The following is a 19311-nucleotide window of genomic DNA, read 5'->3' as shown; positions in this document are numbered from 1 at the left end:
GGCGGCAAATTAGAGCATTTCAGAAATGTCACAAAAATCATGAATTTGTGAGGTGTTTTTATTTTAATAGCTGGGGATGGGTTCCTTAGAAAAAGGCAAATAAGTGACTTTGTGAATAGCAAATCACGAATATAGAGGCGATTGCTGTTTATGGGCCAGATTATCCATGTGTGTGACCTCCTCCAGGTGTCTAAGCAGACATGCGTCCCGCCGTTGTCGTGGTGGTGGTCACGCCAGCAGCTTCCAGCGGTACGCTACAATTGAGAAAGGAGACACCCCCCACACACGACACTATTATGACTGTAGAGGCTAATGGAGCGTGATATACTTTGCATCCACGACCAGCAGGCGTGAAGTTCTTGCCGTGCTTTTTAATGACCACCAGTATCGTGCTGAGGGACACCAAACTGCTATTGCATTTCCATTGGCCCCCCACCTTATGGTGATACCACCGGTATGCTTTGCCAAATATCGCAAAATGTGAACTATTAGTAGCTGCTGTTGATGTATAGATACTGTACTCAGAGAGATAACGATGCAGTATTTCATTATTGGTACATTTTCCATACACCTAAGTGTGATGTCATTGGTATGGTTGGGAAAATATCTCAATTATACAGTCGAACTCTGCTACATCCCGGTACATCCTTCGTGGACTCACTATATCACAGATTTTTAAGCACTCCTTTTTATGGGTTTTTACAGTTTATAAGAAAGTTTGAATTTAGAGTTGTGCACCTTCAGTGTAGTACTATGTTATGCTGCAACATGCCAGGCAGTACCGAGGTCGACTGGAAGACATACAGTGTAATTAACAGCAAGAAGAAGAGGCTAAGAATTGTTTTTAAATTTTCATTGCGCCCACAGAGCATGGAAACTATATGCTATAAATATATATATAGTATTGTGTATCCTCTGTTAGTTCTTGACAGCAAGAGAGTGAAAAAAGGCACTTTGGGAATACTTAGTGTCTTTTTTTGTAAGTTTACACATGCTGTAAGTTTAACTGTATTTGAAGCATGTGGAAAAGGTAAAACTAGATACAAAATATTATATACTATCTCTGTATTGTGGATTTTCACCTATCGTGGATGGGTCTGTAATGTATCTCCTGCAATTTTTTCTGTGATGTTGGTGTATTGCTACTGTATTATGAGCGATGTGAAGAGCCACCATATCTCCGATATAATTTCCCTGACTCTTAATTCGATATTGTGGTTGTATGAAAACTGTCTCGTGTAAGATGCCTGTGCTGTAATGTCATCTATTAATAATAATGGTGCAAGCAAAGTTTTCTACAGCCTATTGTCAATAAGACGCGTTCAGGGTTTAGCGGTCCCTGCAGTTCGGTGACATTTAACACGACGACAACATCAGCAGCAGTGACATGTATCAACAACAAGCACACTTGTGACCTTTTTGCCTTGTTTTCTCTACGAAACAAGAGATGCCAAAAACTAAATTCCCAGGCACTTTTGCTCTTGTGTGTGTGTTTGTCTGACCTGCCATCATCCCAGCATGAAGGAAAGTCAGTAAAGTCTCTAAATGGCAAACGACACCTGTGTGCGCACAAACAGAATGCTACTGTGTGAACGGCAACTGTAGATAAGGTGAAGGTGTGGTGTGTGTGTGTGTGTGTGTGTGTGTGCGTGTGCGTGTGTGTGTGTGTGTGCGTGTGTGTGCTGTTAAATCAACAATCCAGTTCACTCCCTTGCTGACACATTCAATCTCACACCCTGTGACGACGTCATCCTAAGGACCTCAGCAGATAGTTATCAGCGGCCGTTTAGTACACTACACACAAACGTTGTCTTCTTGTGTCAGGCACACACACTCATAGGGTATGTTTACACAACAAAATGCAAGCTAAAACGGGAATGATCTTGTCTGTGAAAGTTTCACATACAAATGTTGTCAAAACGTCTTCATCTTACACAAGACTGCAAAAGTAACGATGTAATATGCATGCCAAACTACTAGTTGGCGATGTCACTTGCCTGTACATTAGGCCAGAAACATAATAAATGTAATTTTAATTTCATTTGTTTTTATTCAAATATGTCTGTCCCTTAAAGTTGCTGTCATTACCGCCACATTGACCATTTTCAGATCAATCAAGTTTATTCAAAATCTGATTCTTTATTTCCCTGTGTCATTTTGTCTCGTCACTCAAGCACATGCTAGGGCAAAGAGAAGTCAGACATTAAAACCGAAAATCGCGCTTCTCAAATACTTTATCACGGTGAATTGGCGAATATCAAACCTCATCCTCGTCCAAACATGCGTTGTGTACAACAGCACACCGCAGCTCGGCAAATTAGCAAGTCAGACGTCTGATCGTTCCTTGTTTGTTCATAACCACAGAGATCACTAAATAAAATCGTTGCTATTGCTGTGGAAGTGGCTGGACGGGAAATGATTCGCACACGCTGTTAACCTGGCTTTACAGAGAGTGCTGGGCATGCAGGTCAGAGTGCGAGAGTAAGGGGAAAGTTTGTTTTTACTTTTGTTATTTCATTTCTTTACCTCAATATTTACATTGTTATAGTTTATAGCAAGGACCACAAGTTTGTTTCCTAAACTTAATCTCCACAGTGTACAACCGCAATTCCAATGAAGTTGAGACGTTGTGTTAAAGATAAATAAAAACAGAATAGAATGATTTGCAAATCATGTTCAACCTATATTTAATTGAATACACTACAAAGACAAAATATTTAATGTTCAAACTGATCAACTTTATTGTTTTTTAGCAAATAATCATTCACTTAGAATTTTATGGCTGCAACACATTCCAAAAAAGCTGGGACAGGTGGCAAAAAAGACTGAGAAAGTTGAGGAATGCTCATCAAACACCTGTTTGGAACATCCCACAGGTGAACAGGCTAATTGGGAACAGGTGGGTGGCACGATTGGGTATAGAAGGAGCTTCCCTGAATTGCTCAGTCATTCACAAGCAAAGATGGGGCGAGGTTCACCTTTTTGTGAACAAGTGCGTGAGAAAATAGTCGAACAGTTTAAGGTCAATGTTCTTCAATGTACAATTGCAAGGAATTTAGGGATTTCATCATCAAATATCATCAAAAGGTTCAGAGAATCTGGATCTATTGATGTGTCACACAACGTCCCAACTTCATTGGAATTGGGGTTGTAGCTTAATTCGGTTTTTTTTTTCCACTAGCTATTTTGCTCCAGAAAAGTTTTTGTTTTTGCATATTTTGTTATTTAATTTCTGGTTTCCAGCACAGACCTCAAAGACTTTTTCTTTTATGTATAATTAAGTGGACTAAATACATAGTCCAGTTTTTGCTATCATAATCCATAATTGTTGTAAATAACTCTTATAACTCTGCGAACTTCCTGGCTATCCCCCTCACTTGCACTCCTTGTGGTTAGATGTTTCGAACTTACATAGCCACTCCCACCACAGCCGGGTCCACTACCTCTGTCCGTCATGCCTCCCTTTCTGTCCTTGTCCCTGTTCTGTCCAGTAGGGTCCTATATTGTTCTGTCCTTCCTTCCCAGGATGTATTACTACTGCGCCATACAATACTCGAATGGAATGTGTCATTGTACTATGCATATAATGATTTATTTTGCTTAGCTGTAAGAAACAGCTAGTGTCCCGTCTTTTTTGTCTTCTCTTGCTGTACCATTTGTAAGAGCAACTGTAAGAGCAAAATGGCAACATAAATTGCGAGACACTTTAGGCAAAGTCTTATAAAGTTTATTTACATGAGGAACGTGTTTAAATACTTTTGACAAATAAAGTTATTCCACATGAACAAGCAGAAACAATATATAATACACTGTACAAAGATATCACAATACGAAGGTGTTCTTTTTGGACCCACATTTTTCTTTAGCTTTGATTTAAGATATTTAATCTTGGTTTGATTTTAGTTTTTGCAGTGCATTCATACAACAGATTAATAGCTTTTTAAATCAACAGGTCCAACGTTCACACAGAGTAAGTAGATTGGTGAAAATTGGAGATGATTATCATTATTTCAGTATACAGTACGTATATGGGTGTTTATTTGATTACGGGCCTTTTTCTGTCCTTGATGTAAAATTTAAAGAAAAAATATATTTAAATAGATTTTTTTTCATTAACCAGCAGTGGGTGTGCCTAATTATAAGTGTTGTCTAAAATTTCATGTTAATATTAGTATATTTTGACATTTTTTGAGCGGTTTTATGGTGGTATTTTACAGTTTTCACCCTGTCCTTAGCACAGGGTTTGGATATATGAAGCTCTATCTTGCTGCCAAAAAAAATGATTAAATGGTGTAACTTTTACCATAAATTCCTTAAAATAGAATAGAATTAATGATTTCTCATCATATATACAAACCATTTCAAATTCTGTCATTTGTTTTTATTCAAATATGTCTGTCCCTTAAAGTTGCTGTCATTACCGCCACATTGACCATTTTCAGATCCATCAAGTTTATTCAAAATCTGATTCTTTATTTCCCTGTGTCATTTTGTCTCGTCACTCAAGCACATGCTAGGGCAAAGAGAAGTCAGACATTTTGATAACTTCCTCATTTGTACCCTTAAGTCACATAATATTTTTATTGCATGTCATTACCAAACGACTTGTAGTGTTAATATGTTTAAAGATTTTCCTGTAAAAACTTGATAGTCATATAAAAATGTGGTATAGGACTAGCTAGCTAAAAGAAAAATTTAAGCTAACTCTACCAACATAGCGCAGTTAGATAAAAACTTTGAAATGTCATTACCATCACAAGATTAATCAATGTTTTAATCAATATGCCATTGTGGCGATAATGACATTTCTCTGGGATATCTGACAAAAAGACCATATAAAAAAAAATAAAAAATCTTAAAATCAATATATACGGACATGATTCTGACTCACAGAAAGATGACAATTAAGGTAAGGTAGGTATATATCATTTTTGTGACATTTTATTTTTGATAAAAACGAAAATCAAAAGTGCCCGAAATCAAATAAACACCCATATACATTTTGTGACATTTTGTTTGGTGGCATGCTGTGAGATTTTTCTTATGTAAAATGAGGGCCTCAGCTCATAAAGGTTGGGAAACACTGGTATCGTTAGTTATTAACATGGGGGGGTCATCGATCACTATTTGTAGCAGGGCTCCGTTCCTATCCATCTGCGAAATGTGGGGGTTTACCGTATTTATATTTCAATGAAATGCCTGACTCATGGCAGGCCTTTTCAAAATGGCCTCCACAGAAAAGGAGAGAGACTCGCTTGGGCCCATCTTGGTCCCTCCCGGCTTGGACGGGAAGTCTTTGGCGTACCTGTCGGCCAATTTGCCGGCCTGCGCGTCCTTGCCGGAGCTTTCCCTGAGCTTGCGGGCCGCCTCCTGCAAGAGTTCTTTGCAGTACGGCGCCCCCCGGAGTTCGGCCACTGCTGTCCCACCACCGCCCTTGTCGCCCAGCGAGTGCTGGATGAGAGAGTGGAAGGTGGAGTTCACTTTTAGAGAGAACTTGGCAGCATCCTTGGCTTGTCCAAAGCTCCTCTTTGGCGGGTAGAAAGCAGAGTTCTCTCTCGTAGTAGATTTTGGTGCCACCCTTAGCGGGTCCTCGTGGTCCTGCAAAGTGGCAGCTCGCGAGCCCTCGGTGTCGGCGGCGTCCTGCGCCGGCGGGTGGCTCTCGGCGGGCATGGTCTTGGGCTCCCACACTGCTCCGCTGGGCTTCATATTCTCCACCGCCGTGGCGTTGAAGAGGCACTGGCGGTAGAGCAGGGCGTCACCCAGGTTGGCGGAACCGCGGGGCCACACCACGAAGCCTCCCCGCGGGTAGTGCCGGTAAGTAGTGGCCACGCTCACGTTGGACGAGATGAGCTCCATGTTGTTGGCGGCCGCAGGGTACGGCAATGGCACGTCCAAACAGGCGGGGCCCAGGCACATGTCCTTAGGGGGCGCCTCAGGCGAGTATGCCACTGCGTGCTGCGCCATGTTGTTGGAAAAGAGCAGCGGCGAGACCTGGCCGCTCTCCAAAAGCTCGCGTTCCTTGTACTCGCGCTCCAGCATGATGCTCTCCAGCTCCTTGTCGGCGAACGCCCGCCTCTTGCGCATGCGGTCGCTAAGCGGGGGCGGCAGGGAGGAGGCCAGGAAGGGATCGGACGGCAGCGGGCGGAAACCTGTTGATTGGGGGGAATAAGACAAGAATCTTTATCGTCATAGGTCATGAGACTGTGTCAATTAAAGCTGCGGGCAATGATGAATTCATGTTTTAGGGCAGGTCATAAAACTTTGCTGCGTGTTTCGGCCGCAATCGATGACAAAACTCATACATGTAGCGCCGCCGATCTGTCTAGTACATGGGTTTCGAAGTTGATAGCAACGTATGTATATGAATCATGGAGTATGTCTTTGAAAGACTCCTCGAAATGGCCAAAAAGACCTTAAAATGGTCGTTTAAAAACAAAATAGCAGACTTCCTGTCTTTTCCAGCATTGCTTCTTGAGACTTTTTTGTAGGCCTAGACATGTCTACCAAGGTTCATGTTGCGACATGAAATGTTTAGTCAAGATATGACCTTGTGACATGGAATTATTATTTGTTTGCGGTGAATCGTCAAACTTAGCTGTCCAGCGTCACCCACCCGGAATGATGGAAACTCAAATCACAATTTTGTGTTGCCCGTCTGTCTATCCATCCATCCATCCATCCATCCATTCATTCATTTTCTGAGCCGCTTCTCCTCATTAGGGTCGCGGGCGTGCTGGAGCCTATCCCAGCAATCATCGGGCAGGAGGCGGGGTACACCCTGAACTGGTTGCCAGCCAATCTGTCTAGTGTAGCTGTTTCAAATTTGGTAGCAATTGGACCAAATCTCTTGGATAAGTTCACTTTTAAAAGGACCTCTGAATATGAGTCAAATGCCCAATTCAAAGCAAAATAGCAGACTCCCCGTAATTCTTCAGGCATAGCTTCTGGAGACTTTTTTTGTGAATCTGCTCATGCCACTAAATTTCATCCTGCGAAGTGAATCTGCCTTCAGTGGCTGGATATTATTTTAAGCTCCAGATGTAATTTTGGAACTTTTTGGCCAAAATGGGAGACTTCCTGTGTCTTTTTGGACATGGCTTTCTGAGGCTTTTTGTGGGTTTGCTCATTATAGACATGCCTACCAAATTTCATGTTGCTAAGTGAACCTCGCTTTGGGTGCTGAATTTCTTTTTAATTTCATGGGGCATTACTGAGACATTGTGACACCAAGCAATTACATTCACCAAAGACCGCTGTCTTGTTTAAACTAAGACCCTTTTGTCATGATCAATACATTGCAGATTAATAATGTCCATAACTATCCATGTATCTTGAGCATTGAATTACTTCTAATTAAGTTAGAACGAGTCATCATGCCGTTACAACAGATAACAATAATATTTACAACAGCTGCTTTAATATGAATTATTTTTCAAGACCAAAGGAGGAAATATGTAATCTTCAGTTTTTTTACCTTCGAGGATGCTTTTGGCCAGCAGAGTTGATGGACGAACATGTCTCTGATAGATGGTCCTCCTCTCGGCTGGAATTTGTTTCCCAGATAGGCCTTTTTTGTCCTTATAGATTAAAACAAAAAAGAGCTTGTCCTTAGATACAATAAAAACAGTTGTCCCAGCTCAAGTCGAATCAGCCATCATTCTCTTTGTCACCCAATTGTAACCCTTAAGGGGATATGTTTCATCATTAATTCATTCAATCCATAGCTGAAACATTGCCTCATGTCTCATGTTATAATCCTTATGGAAACAGATAGGCCAACCAAAACAACATGTGCATTGCATTAAGTTTAAAATAAGATGTTAGATCATTTTCTAATTCTTTTCCTCTGAGTGTCTTATTAAATCTAATTAACTCATAAAACCACATTAAACCATATCATCGCAAACGCAGCTACATCGATACATGAATGTAACAGTAGCGCAAAACAAATGACTCAACCCAGTCAAAAGCTTAGAAAAACACCTCACATGAAGACGAATGGATTATCAACCCTTTTTAAATATAACAAACAACAAAGGGTCCAAACTTTATGTATCGGGAATGTCAGCAAAATAGAGACCAGAAAAGACTTTATTGTCATTGTCGCAGTATTAAATCTATACGTTTGAATAAGTAATCCAAACACTTGAAAATACACCAAATATGTATATTTTTTGGGTGGGTTGTACAAATTCAAAAGAATTAAAATAAATCGTTCTGAAATGTATGCATATGTTATTTTGTTGAACATTTATTACAAATCAAGTCGAAATAAAATTTGAAGGAAATTAAACTCTTGCAAATATACACTGGAATGAGAGCATCTTTTGCTTTTTAGTTTTGCTCAAGACAAGAATCAAAAATAAATGAACCAACTAATTGTGCACATTTATATATAAACATTCTACAATTGGAATTCGGATTTTTTTTTTTTTTTTTTTTTTTAAAGTAGTCCTTATACATTTTCGTTTTACTTTTACATAAAGGAATAGCCAGACAGACAGACAGACAGACTGACTGACTGTACACGTTGAAAGCATTGAAACCCTTTCTCATGCCATTGAGGAGTGACGTGTCTCCAAACTTTTGAAACACACAACCAAAAGAACAAATAGAGGAGGAATTAAAAGAATTGTAAACCTAGTCCAGAAGAAAATTTTGACCAGAGTTTTATACATACATATATCATTTTACACAAGTATGTGTCCAGAAGCACAGAGGGCCTACTTTTGCCCCCTCTGATTTTAACACGCGTGAGCGGGCCCCTGACGCGCCTTGCATGCTCCCCTGTTTAAAGAGGCCCGTCCGGGTTCCAAGGCCGGGCCTCCTTACCCGCCTTACCTCCGTGGCTTGCTGCCTCCGTAGCGCCACCTGCGCGGCCATGACCCGCTGCCTCTCCACCACCAGCAGGCAGTTGGCGCACTGGCAGTCCCTCCAGCGGCAGAAGCGTTTGTGGCCCTTGAGGCACGACACCACGCCGTGGTTGCGGCACCGCGCGCATTTGGGCGTGCGGCTCAGCTTGCGCTGCTCGCCCGCGCTCAGGACTCCGTGGCCCGGCTTGGCGGCGTGAGCGTCCCCGCCGTCCCCGTCCGGGTTGCGGTTGTGGGGGTCGTCCTCCTCCGGTCGCTCGCTCGGCTCGTCAGCCTCCGCCTCCACGCTCTCTACGTCGATCTCGAACTCGCAACCCTCCGTCATGTTTGCAAGCGCCCTGCACATAAAAGTGACCTTTTCTTGAGTTAACGTCGATCGTTAATGCCCTCAATATAGTGACAATATGTACATAAATGGCTTGGAATTGTTTGCATATTCTTCTACTTGAAGTGGATAGAGGGATAAAAAGGACACCGTTTTATTATTATTATTATTATTATTATTTAGTCGTTCATTTGGTCTGCAGTATACAATTCTGGACTCTAAAAAAACATTTATGTTTTCATGTAGCATGCATTATAATTCAGGACTTTGAGAAAATAGTTTGTTTTCTTTACATTTTGGCAAAGTTTTTGTAGAAATTAGAGGGAAATGCAAAAAAGATGTAAAACAAATCTGAATCTTTTAACCGCTTTATCTGCATATTTTATTTTAAGGTAGCTGCATATAGACAGATGTCTGAAGATGGATGATAGATTATACTAGTTGAGAGGCACTTTAAAAATAATCTTTTACATTTTGGATCATGTTTTTCTAGAAATGAGCGGAAAATACAATGAGTTACTGAATATTTAACAGCTATGTGCATACCCTGTGTCTGAATAAGATCCATAGATGGATAGATAGATCTTATATGACATTTTATTGTCTTCAATCTGCCGTATTATAACAATCATATGCACGTGCGGCAGTAATAAATATTCAGTAATTTCTTGTATTTTTCCTCCTTATGGAAAAAAAAGTCAACCTAAAAAAGTTTAAGTGACGAATTGTAATGCAGACAATAGGAATAAATAACAATAAAATGCATTTCTAATGTTAAAAAAATATTGCAGAATGCTAATCAAGAATATATGAATGACTACCACATTAAAAATATGTTTAAAAATGCAGAACTCTAATCAAGACTATGGATGCAAAACAAATAAAAACCAACATAATTAAAAAAAATAAATAAATAAAAGAGCAGGATTCTAATCCAGACTACATAATTATTTTTTTATTCAATTAAGTGCTTTAAAGTCCAGATTTATGAATAATAAATACAAAACGGACAAAAGAAATCCCAACATTAATCCAGAATGAATGAGTCTTTTTTAAATAATTCAAAATATATGAGCATTCCATCAAGACTAAACTGTCATAAATTAACTATAAGTCCAACAATATTACTCATGCAGTTTTTAAAAAGAGAATTAGTGTCAGTAGTGACGAAAACAAAACAAAAAACCATCGTTTACCTCCACGAGTGGACGGTCCCTCCTCTCCAAGTGTTTTCCAGCCAACTGGAAAAGCAGCGAGCCCTTAATTAGCTGTTAATTGAGTGTTGGTCTGTGTGTGCGCGAGCGTGTGTGCGTGTGTACCGACTGAGCCAAGTTTCCTCGTGCAGCGGCAGCTCACAGCAACGCTTTCTCATAAGCCACGCCCCCTCATTGGTGATTGGCTGCCTCTTACCGACACAGCCAAATAGGGAGCCTCGTAGCAACCGGAGACGTAAAATCTGCTTGGTGACACTTGATTCAAGGTAACTTGACAACTGAACTGTTGTAATAAATGTTTGTTTTAAGATTAAACATGAAATAGGAGTTTTTAAAACTAACTAGTACGTTATTTATGTTGTGGTGTTTCAGACAAATAAGTATATTATTCAAGTCTAGTGCTATTTTAGCTCACTAATGTCTAATGCCAGAAAGTCTAGCGCCAGCTAGGCTAGTTAGCTCCTTCAAGAGATTTCTTCTTTTTATTTTAATTGTATTTCAATTCCTCATGATGATTCATGTTTCTAAACAAGCCAATGACGAAACTAACATGTTTAGAAATGAGCTGGCTCTTTGCTATCCAATCTCCATTTAGCCATGGCATGCTTAACGCAAATTAGCGGCAAGGTAGCAAAACCCCATTGATAAATATGACGATGTTATTTAAACACCCATTTATGTACAGCTAGATTTGCCAAATAAAAAAGTCAAAATCGTAGTCGTCCTACTACGATGTGCCCTAAAATCTATTCTGCGATGAAATGGGTATCCTTATACATTATATAGCAACAACAACAAAAAAAAACATTTATTATTGGGAGTAGTTAATGTCCTCCAACTGGCTGTCTATCGTGAAAAAGCAACCTGAGATGCTAAAGAGGCATGTGCATCTTAGTTTAATTTTTTTAGTTATTTGTTTAAAGATTTGTATTTGGTAAAAAAATTGTGTTTTTATTTGTTATGAAATTGTACTTTATGGTTTATTTATTTTGACATTTTCCATTGTATTTATTAGTTATTTTGTTTGGTTTTATTTTTGTCATTCTATTACAAATATGTTTACTTCATTTGATTATTTTATTTTTGTTTCATTCTATACTGAATGATTTTTATTTTTATTCTATGTATTTTTCCACTTTATTTGGTTGAAATGGTGTACAGTATTTCTTTTATACATTTTCTTTGTTTTACATTTTGTTTTATTTTATGCATGTATGATGTATATGTATATTTTTTTGCTGCATACATTTTTAGACTAATAATTACATAATAACTGCAATATGTAATACTATCTATGATGTTTCCATGTTATGTCAACTCCATTTTAGTTCATTTAATTCATAATGTGGTAATGTCAGCAAATATGTGTAGGAACTGTGTAATAACTCTTAACCTTAGATTTTGTGCATGTTAGTTTAATTGTTTACAGTTATTTGTTTTATCGATACGTATTTGTTATACTGTTTTCTTCAATATGTTTATTTTTATATCTAAATGTATTTATTTAGTTTTTCCGTAAATATGATCACCTTTATCTTTTATTTTATTCTTTTGTTATTTTGTTTGGGTTTTTTGTCATATTTTTATTTTTTTTTAACTTGTTTTCAAATTCAATTAAAATAAAAAAACAATTAAATTAAGGTACTGGTTTATTTTTTGTATTTGTTTATTTCCACTTTTTTTTTATAAATTACATTTTTCTTGAATTTTGTTTTATGTATTATGTACCGTATATTTTGTGTGTATTATTAGCTGTTATGTGTAATAACCATGTAACATCTGTGTGAAGGAATAATCCTCAATCTAAGACACTAAAGTGTGAAGTCTTTGCTTCTCTGGGGTCCTAACTCTTCCTCCATGTGTGGAGAAAGGTGGGGGTGTCCGAGTGGTTTTTTTGGGGGGGTGGTAGGGGGCTGAAGACCTGCAGGTGCAGCTTGATTCTCCACTTTGTCTCTTAATTTATGACGGAGGTTACAGGCGGCCACCCTGCGCTGCATTTTCCTGGCCAGGAATGCTTTGATCCGACGGGCCCAGGCCACGGCTCGGGTCGGAGGGATGCTCTCGTCACCAGTGTCCAGACACCTCCAGGTGTAACATGTTCTCTGTGGCTCATTAGGAACCCCTGGGAGGATACTTTGAAGGAATTCCTGGCATCTTAACAAAAAAATAAGTTACACTGGGAAATGTGGGACAGCCTGTAGACCTTGAATGTCTTCCAGAGGTCCTCGTGACGGTTCTCAATTTCCTTGAGAGGGGACTTCTGGCTTCTCAATAAAACCTCGCCTATGTGTCCCCCATGAGGGTAAAGTCAAGTTTTTACCATTTTCTAATATGGAACATGCTACTAATATGCAGGCCTCTGCCAGGGCTTCACAAATTTTTTCCAGCTCGTCCCAGATTACAAATAGCGTTCCTCTCCCGGGATCCCTGATTCATTTGCCAAGAATCGGCCACCCAAGAAAAAGTGACACCAGACGCATTTTGGGTCTGCTCTGGCCTACGGAGCTACACAATCAAGACCCCAGCAACCATAGCTAATTTCAGCTCTTTGTTCTTAAAGAGGTCTTGAACCAATCAGTCTTCAGGTTCAGAAGTCATTGTAGAATCTCAAAAATGTTTTTTCTGTCATTTTGGCGTTCACGGGACACGGGATTGGTTGTATCACTCCCGAAGTAGGTCCAGACCCTGGTTAGGAAGAAGAATGATGTTTTTGAAGGATTTGCTATTTCTTGAAGAGATTTCAGGATTCTGTTGATGATTTTATGTTCTTGCGGGGGTTCAAAAGAGTCTTAATGTAATTTTAGGTCCTGTGAAAGAATACTTGAGGTTATTACCATAGTTCTGAGTAGTCTCTGAAAGGGTTCATTGACTCTTGAGGGTTCACAGCGCCTGTTAAATAATGGTTTGGGGTTCTTGCCATGGTTCCAAGAAGTCTTGGGAAAGGTTAATTGACTTTTGAATGGGTTCAAGGTCGTGTTAAAAATTTAGGTTTCAAATTAGTATTTAGAAAGATTCACTGACACTTGAAGGGGTTTCAGGTACTGTTAACGAGATGTTTGGATGTTGTCGTGATTCTAAGGAGTCCTTGAAAGGGTTTTTTAAAAAAAAAAGAAAATGGGGCTAAGGCACGTTTTGAATGTTTTTATCAGGGAGCATGCTACTGACGTGTAGGCCGCCATCATGGTTTCATATGCCTTTTCCAGCTGCATACATGGATTACAAATGGAGTTCCTCGCTCAGGACCACTTATCCCTTTGTGAAGAATCTGGGACCCAACAAAAACTGCCCATTTTGGGTCAACAATCGCCTGGAGATTCACAATCATGACCTCAGCAACCACAGCAAATTGCCATCGTAAACTATGTTATGGTCCCCCGAGAGAAGTCCTTGTAGACTGCCCAAGGTGTTATGTTATTCTGGGGTTAATTGGAATGGTTGGCTCATTCCTGAAGGCGTTTCAGACCCTGTTTATGAAGAAGAATGGGTTACTTGCAGGGGTTCAAATCAGTCTTTGGAAGGATTCACTCATTCCTGAAGTAGTTCCAGGTCTTGTTCAAGAAGATTTGGGGTTGTTGTAGGTGGTTTGAAGGAGTCTTTAAAAGGATTTACTGATTCTTGAAAGGGTGTCTGTGCCTGTTAAATATTTGGCGTTCTAGCTTTAAGGAGTTTTGGGAAGGGTTGAATGCCTCTTGAAGTAGTTCTAGATCCTGTTAAAGAAGATTAGCCATTCTTGTTGTAGGGTTTATTGAGTCTTGAAGCGGTTCGGGGCCCTGTTGAAGATTTGGGATAAAAGCTGTGGTTTTGGAAGGGTTGAATGATTCTTTAAGCAGTTCTAGGTCATGTTAAAGAAGAGTTGGGATTTTTTTGCAGGGGTTCAAATAAGTCGTAGGAACAGTTAATTGACTCTTGAAACAGTTCCAGTTTCTGTTAAAGAAAGTTTGGTCTTCAAAGAAGACTTTGGAACTGCGATTGGCTGGCGACCAGTTTAGGGTGTACCCCGCTCTCTCGCCCAGAGTCAGCTGGGATAGGCTCCAGCATGCCCGCGACCTGAGTGAGAATAAGCGGTACGGAAAATGGATATATGGATGAGACTTTGGAAGTGAATAATGATTCTTGAAGAGGTTCCAGGTCCTGTTTAAAAAAAAAAAAAAAAAAAAAAAAAAGTTGTAGTGGATTGAATGAGTCTCTGGAAGATTTATTTTCTTCTAGTGCACTGTTTAAGATTTTGATGTTCGTTCAGGGATTCAAATGAGTCTTGAGTTGAATTTAGTGTTTACTGAATATTGCCCGAGTGCTTTACCAAGAGGATTTGGGATCCTTGTATGTGGTCAAAAGGAGTCTTTATGAAGATTCAGTGATTCTTCAAGCAGTTCTAGGTCCTGTTAAAGAAGATTTGGAGGGTCTTGTGGTGGTTCAAATGAGTCTTTGGAATGGTTTATTGAATCCTAAAGATTTTTCAGGGCCAGGTTCTTGAGATGTTGAACAGGTTTAGTGCTGTTGAATGAAATCTTGGTCCTTTCCCGATGTGCAGACATCTTTGGAAATCACAAATAGGTGTGAAAAAAATAAAACCTATTCAGATGTATACAAGATATTAATAAGTGTTTTCATCATTCACTAGGTTGTTTTTGTTTGTGTGTTAGACTGCACATATTGTGAATGGTCGCAACCTGTATAAACACACAGAGTTGAAATGACACTTGATCCCATGTTGTGGTAATAATTGAAAGAGCAGCATCTAGTTGGAAGTGTCCCACTGAGAAGAAGAAGGAGGTGCACTCCACAAAAAGTGTAAGAGGAGCACTGTTATGTTAATTAACCTGTGATGGACTCACAACACATGCACTTAAAGACTAAAGCAGACGTCGCGGGCGACATTTGTCTCCGTCTCAAGTACTTTGACGCCTCCATGCTGACCTGGCGACCAGTCAAAACCAAACACAACACAACAGTCAACACAATACCTCAGTTCTGACCACTAACTGTGCTATTACGTTGTTCATGTAGTTTATTTATTTTCCTCATTTAGTTTTTATACATTTTTACATTTAGTTGCCCTTTCCTGATGTCTTATTTTTTTGCATGTTTTTCACACTTAACTGTTTCCCATCATCAAACAAATTTAAATATTAGTCAAACACAACACAAGCAAACACAAAATGCAGTTTTTAAATCAAGATTTCTATTATTACTACATGGCCCTGTGTGAAAATGTGATTGCCCACCCCCTGTGAATACATAACTGTGTTTTGTCATACCTGAGTTCAATTTCTCTAGCCACACAAAGGCCTGATACTACCACACCTCTTCTCAATCAAGAAATGACTTCAATAGAACCTGCCTGACAAAGTGAAGGAGACCAAAAAATCCTCAATTGAAATCTATTGGCATGGAAAAGGTTATAAGGCCATTTTTAAAGCTTTGGGACTCCAGCGAAACACAATGAGTGCTAGCGTTGTCCCGATCCGATCTTTGAGATCGCAATAAAAACAAAAATCAGATCGGACGAGACCTAAAATCTCCCTTTAGAGCTCAAGACGTGCAGAGCGCTTACTTTATGTAACCCATTGGTTAATAATAAATGGGTCATTTTTTTTCTTATTTTTCTCTGCTTGTGTAGTATCACTTGATCAAGGCTTTTCTAACGTTCCATACTACAAAATACTGTAAGTATGTACAGTATGATTGTTGCGGAAATCGGATCAGACCGATATCGGTATTGGCCAAAACTCGAGGCTGCAGCAGGCCAATGATCCATAACACACTAGCAACCTCACCTCTGAATGACTGAAGAAAAACAAAATGAAGACTTCAGAGTGGCCTAGTCAAAGTCCTGACCTGAATCCTATTGAGGTGCTGTGGCATGGCCTTAAAAAGGCGGTTCATGCTCGAAAACCCTCCAATGTGGCTGAATTATAACCATTCTGCAGAGATGAGTGGGCTAAAATTCCTCCACAGTGCTTTAAGAGACTCATTGCAAGTTATCGCAAATGCTTCACTGCAGTTGTTGTTGCTAAGGATGGCCCAACCAGTCATTAGGTTTAGGGGCCAATCACTTTTTCACCCAGGGCCATGGAGGTTTGGAGTTTTCTTCTCCCTTAATAATAAAAACCTTCTTTTAAAAACTGTATTTTTACATTATTTTGAATTGCAATTTATGTGTTTATTTACTTAGATATTTATATATTTGTGGCGGCACGGTGGTCGACTGGTTAGAGCGTCAGCCTCACAGTTCTGAGGACCCGGGTTCAATCCCCGGCCCCGCCTGTGTGGAGTTTGCATGTTCTCCCCGTGCCTGCGTGGGTTTTCTCCGGGCATTCCAGTTTCCTCCCACATCCCAAAAACATGCATTAATTGGAAACTCTAAATTGCCCGTAGGTGTGACTGTGAGTGCGAATGTTTGTTTGTTTGTTTGTATGTGCCCTGCGATTGGCTGGCAACCAGTTCAGGGTGTACCCCGCCTCCTGCCCGATGACAGCTGGGATAGGCTCCAGCACGCCCGCGACCCTAGTGAGGAGAAGTGGCTCAGAAAATGGATGGATGGATTTATATATTTGTAATTTTTGTTTTAATTGTTTCATTTTATTTGTTAATTTATTGTTTTTAATTGATTGTATTTTGTGTTGTTATTATTTTTGCTTAATACCTTTGAATTGTAATTGTGAATGTGTTTTATTTAGTTTCATTTTAATCTTTTGTCATTCCGTTTTATTTTATTTTTTATTTTATTTTAGGTTTACTTTTACTTCATTTGGTATACTTTTTGTTACTTTTGTCTTTTTTCAATAATTGTAACTGTCCCTTTTTTCTTTCCAATTATTTTTTCCAATTTATTTATTTATTTTTACTGTGTTATTTGAATTTGTATTTATTTACTTTGTACTGTATTCGGTTGAATTTTTGTTCCACAGCTAAATGTAACGTGTAATAAAAACGCATTTCAAGAAAGCAGTTTTACCACTACTGGGCACTTCAACTTTGGCCCAGTTTTTTGATGATTTTTTTTGTATTTCATGTGCATGATACAAAATGAATGTGAAATCAAAACGATTTAGTTATAAACTATAGAACCACTGTTGAAATTAGTGCATACAAAATGTTTAATGTTCAGCGCCTTAGCACAATAATGAAAAGTGGCAAATGTCGTGTTGACTTCTCAGCACTAGATGTCAGGCAAAAGCAGGTAAACACAACCGTCCTGAGTGTACCGATTGACAGGAGCAGTTGGACTCCTGAATTGTACACTTGTTGTGTAGCCATTCCATCAGCAGATGGCAGCATTCGTCATGTTATTTGAATGGAAGAACTCCGGTTAAGATGAGTGTCTCCTGAAGTGCAAAAATAGTTATATGGCAATCAAAATGAACCCGCTGTATGTCTTATATCCGGTATGCTATCTTTAAACTTGTTATTGCCTTTATAACGTTTTTTTTTTTTTAGATGGAGATGCTTTATCTGGTCTGTCGTGGCGCCACCTGTTGGACAAGAAGACCACGCCGGATGAGAGTCGCTTGACGTCCCATCATGTCCCGTTAGTGTTTCACTTCTTTTTACACTTTTGAAACACATTTTCAAACACACCGCTATTCGTTTTACACATCACTATTTACCCTACATACTATAAATACGACTAGTACACTTGCTGCTGCTACAACTATCGCTATTACTACTACTACTGTTACGACGACTACTACTACTAGTACAACTATTACTACCATCATTAATACTCATCCTTCTATTTGCTACAGCTAAACTACTACCACCACTCCAAATATAATAATAATCATCATCATAATCATAATAATCATACATTTGTAAGTGCCTTTCTTGGCCTTCAAAGTCACTATACATCAATAAAACAACAGTAAAAACAGAAGTATACAGAAGAAATGAAGGCTCTGCTCCCCGTGGCGCTGAGACGGGCAGGCGGGTGACGGAAGGCGGAGGAGGTCGGCCAAATATGGAGGGCCTTATTGGCCTTGAAGATAGAAACGAGGAGCTTGGATTGAATTCTACATTTGACCCAGAGCCAGTAAAGTTGAAGTATTACTACTGTTACTACTAGTATCACTACTTTCTCTGTTTAGTACAACTACTATTATTTATTTCACTACTGCTTCTAAAACTACACGACTACTACTCGTACTACTACTACTACTACTACAGCTACACATACTGTATACAAAAATTACACGACTAATATTGCTTCTACAACGATAGCCACAGTACTACTATTACTAATTATTAATAGTACTACTCTGACAACTTCTAAATCGATTTAAATTGATTCTACTACTATTACTACTACTAGTACAGCTATTCATATTACTACTACTAGTACAACTACTACTAGAATTACAACTTTTTGCTACTACTACAACTATTATGACAACCATTAATACTTCTATCATTCACTACAAGTAAAACTACTAATACTAATACCACTATTGATATTGCCATTACTACTATTGCTATTACTACTATTAGTATTACTACTAATGTTACAACTACTAAAACTACTAACTCCTAATGCTACTTCAACATCAATTTAGTACCACTGGTGCAACGACTATTACAACTGCTACCACGTTTACTGATACTATTGCTACAACTACTACAAATACTTCTACTTCCATTTACTAAAGCAACAACGACTCGTAGTACAAATAATGTTACTACTACTAAAACTACCACAACTATTACTACTACCTGCTTCTACTACTAATATTACAACTGCTGCTATTACTAATACTATTGCTACAACTATTACAATTACCCAATAATGGAGGTTGTGGCCAAGCTGTACGAAAGCGACATGTCACACAGTTTCGATGTCCAGTGTTGCTCGTTTATTATTCACACTCAACACATGCTCACAATCATGACAACATGCTGACAGGAA

The 19311-nt window shown here is 39.1% G+C and overlaps 1 protein-coding gene across 1 annotated transcript; it reads right to left on the bottom strand.

Annotated features, from left to right (window-relative positions):
- Positions 1-3727: 3727 nt before the first annotated feature.
- Positions 3728-10512, bottom strand: dmrt2a (doublesex and mab-3 related transcription factor 2a). Its single transcript, XM_061672330.1, has 4 exons — positions 10392-10512; positions 8842-9208; positions 7475-7577; positions 3728-6149 (listed from the first exon to the last, which is right to left on the bottom strand). Exons 2-4 carry the CDS (start codon positions 9193-9195, stop codon positions 5188-5190), a joined length of 1419 nt encoding a protein of 472 aa, XP_061528314.1. The 5' UTR covers positions 9196-9208; positions 10392-10512; the 3' UTR covers positions 3728-5187.
- Between the last annotated feature and the right edge of the window lie 8799 nt (positions 10513-19311).

The sequence above is a fragment of the Phycodurus eques genome, chromosome 3, assembly GCF_024500275.1.
Source record: "Phycodurus eques isolate BA_2022a chromosome 3, UOR_Pequ_1.1, whole genome shotgun sequence".
Lineage (NCBI taxonomy): Eukaryota > Metazoa > Chordata > Actinopteri > Syngnathiformes > Syngnathidae > Phycodurus > Phycodurus eques.
The sequence above is the reverse complement of the archived record's forward strand: the minus strand, read 5'-3'. Positions and strand labels throughout refer to the sequence as shown.

Bases quoted from the DNA above. Each gene is read 5' to 3' on its own strand.
- dmrt2a (XM_061672330.1), bottom strand. From the start codon at position 9,195: ATGACGGAGGGTTGCGAGTTCGAGATCGACGTAGAGAGCGTGGAGGCG. The intron at 7,578-8,841 runs GTAAGGCGGGTA...TTAATCTATAAG, and splicing joins GGAGGCAGCAAGCCACGGAG to GACAAAAAAGGCCTATCTGG. The intron at 6,150-7,474 runs GTAAAAAAACTG...CCCAATCAACAG, and splicing joins GGCCAAAAGCATCCTCGAAG to GTTTCCGCCCGCTGCCGTCC.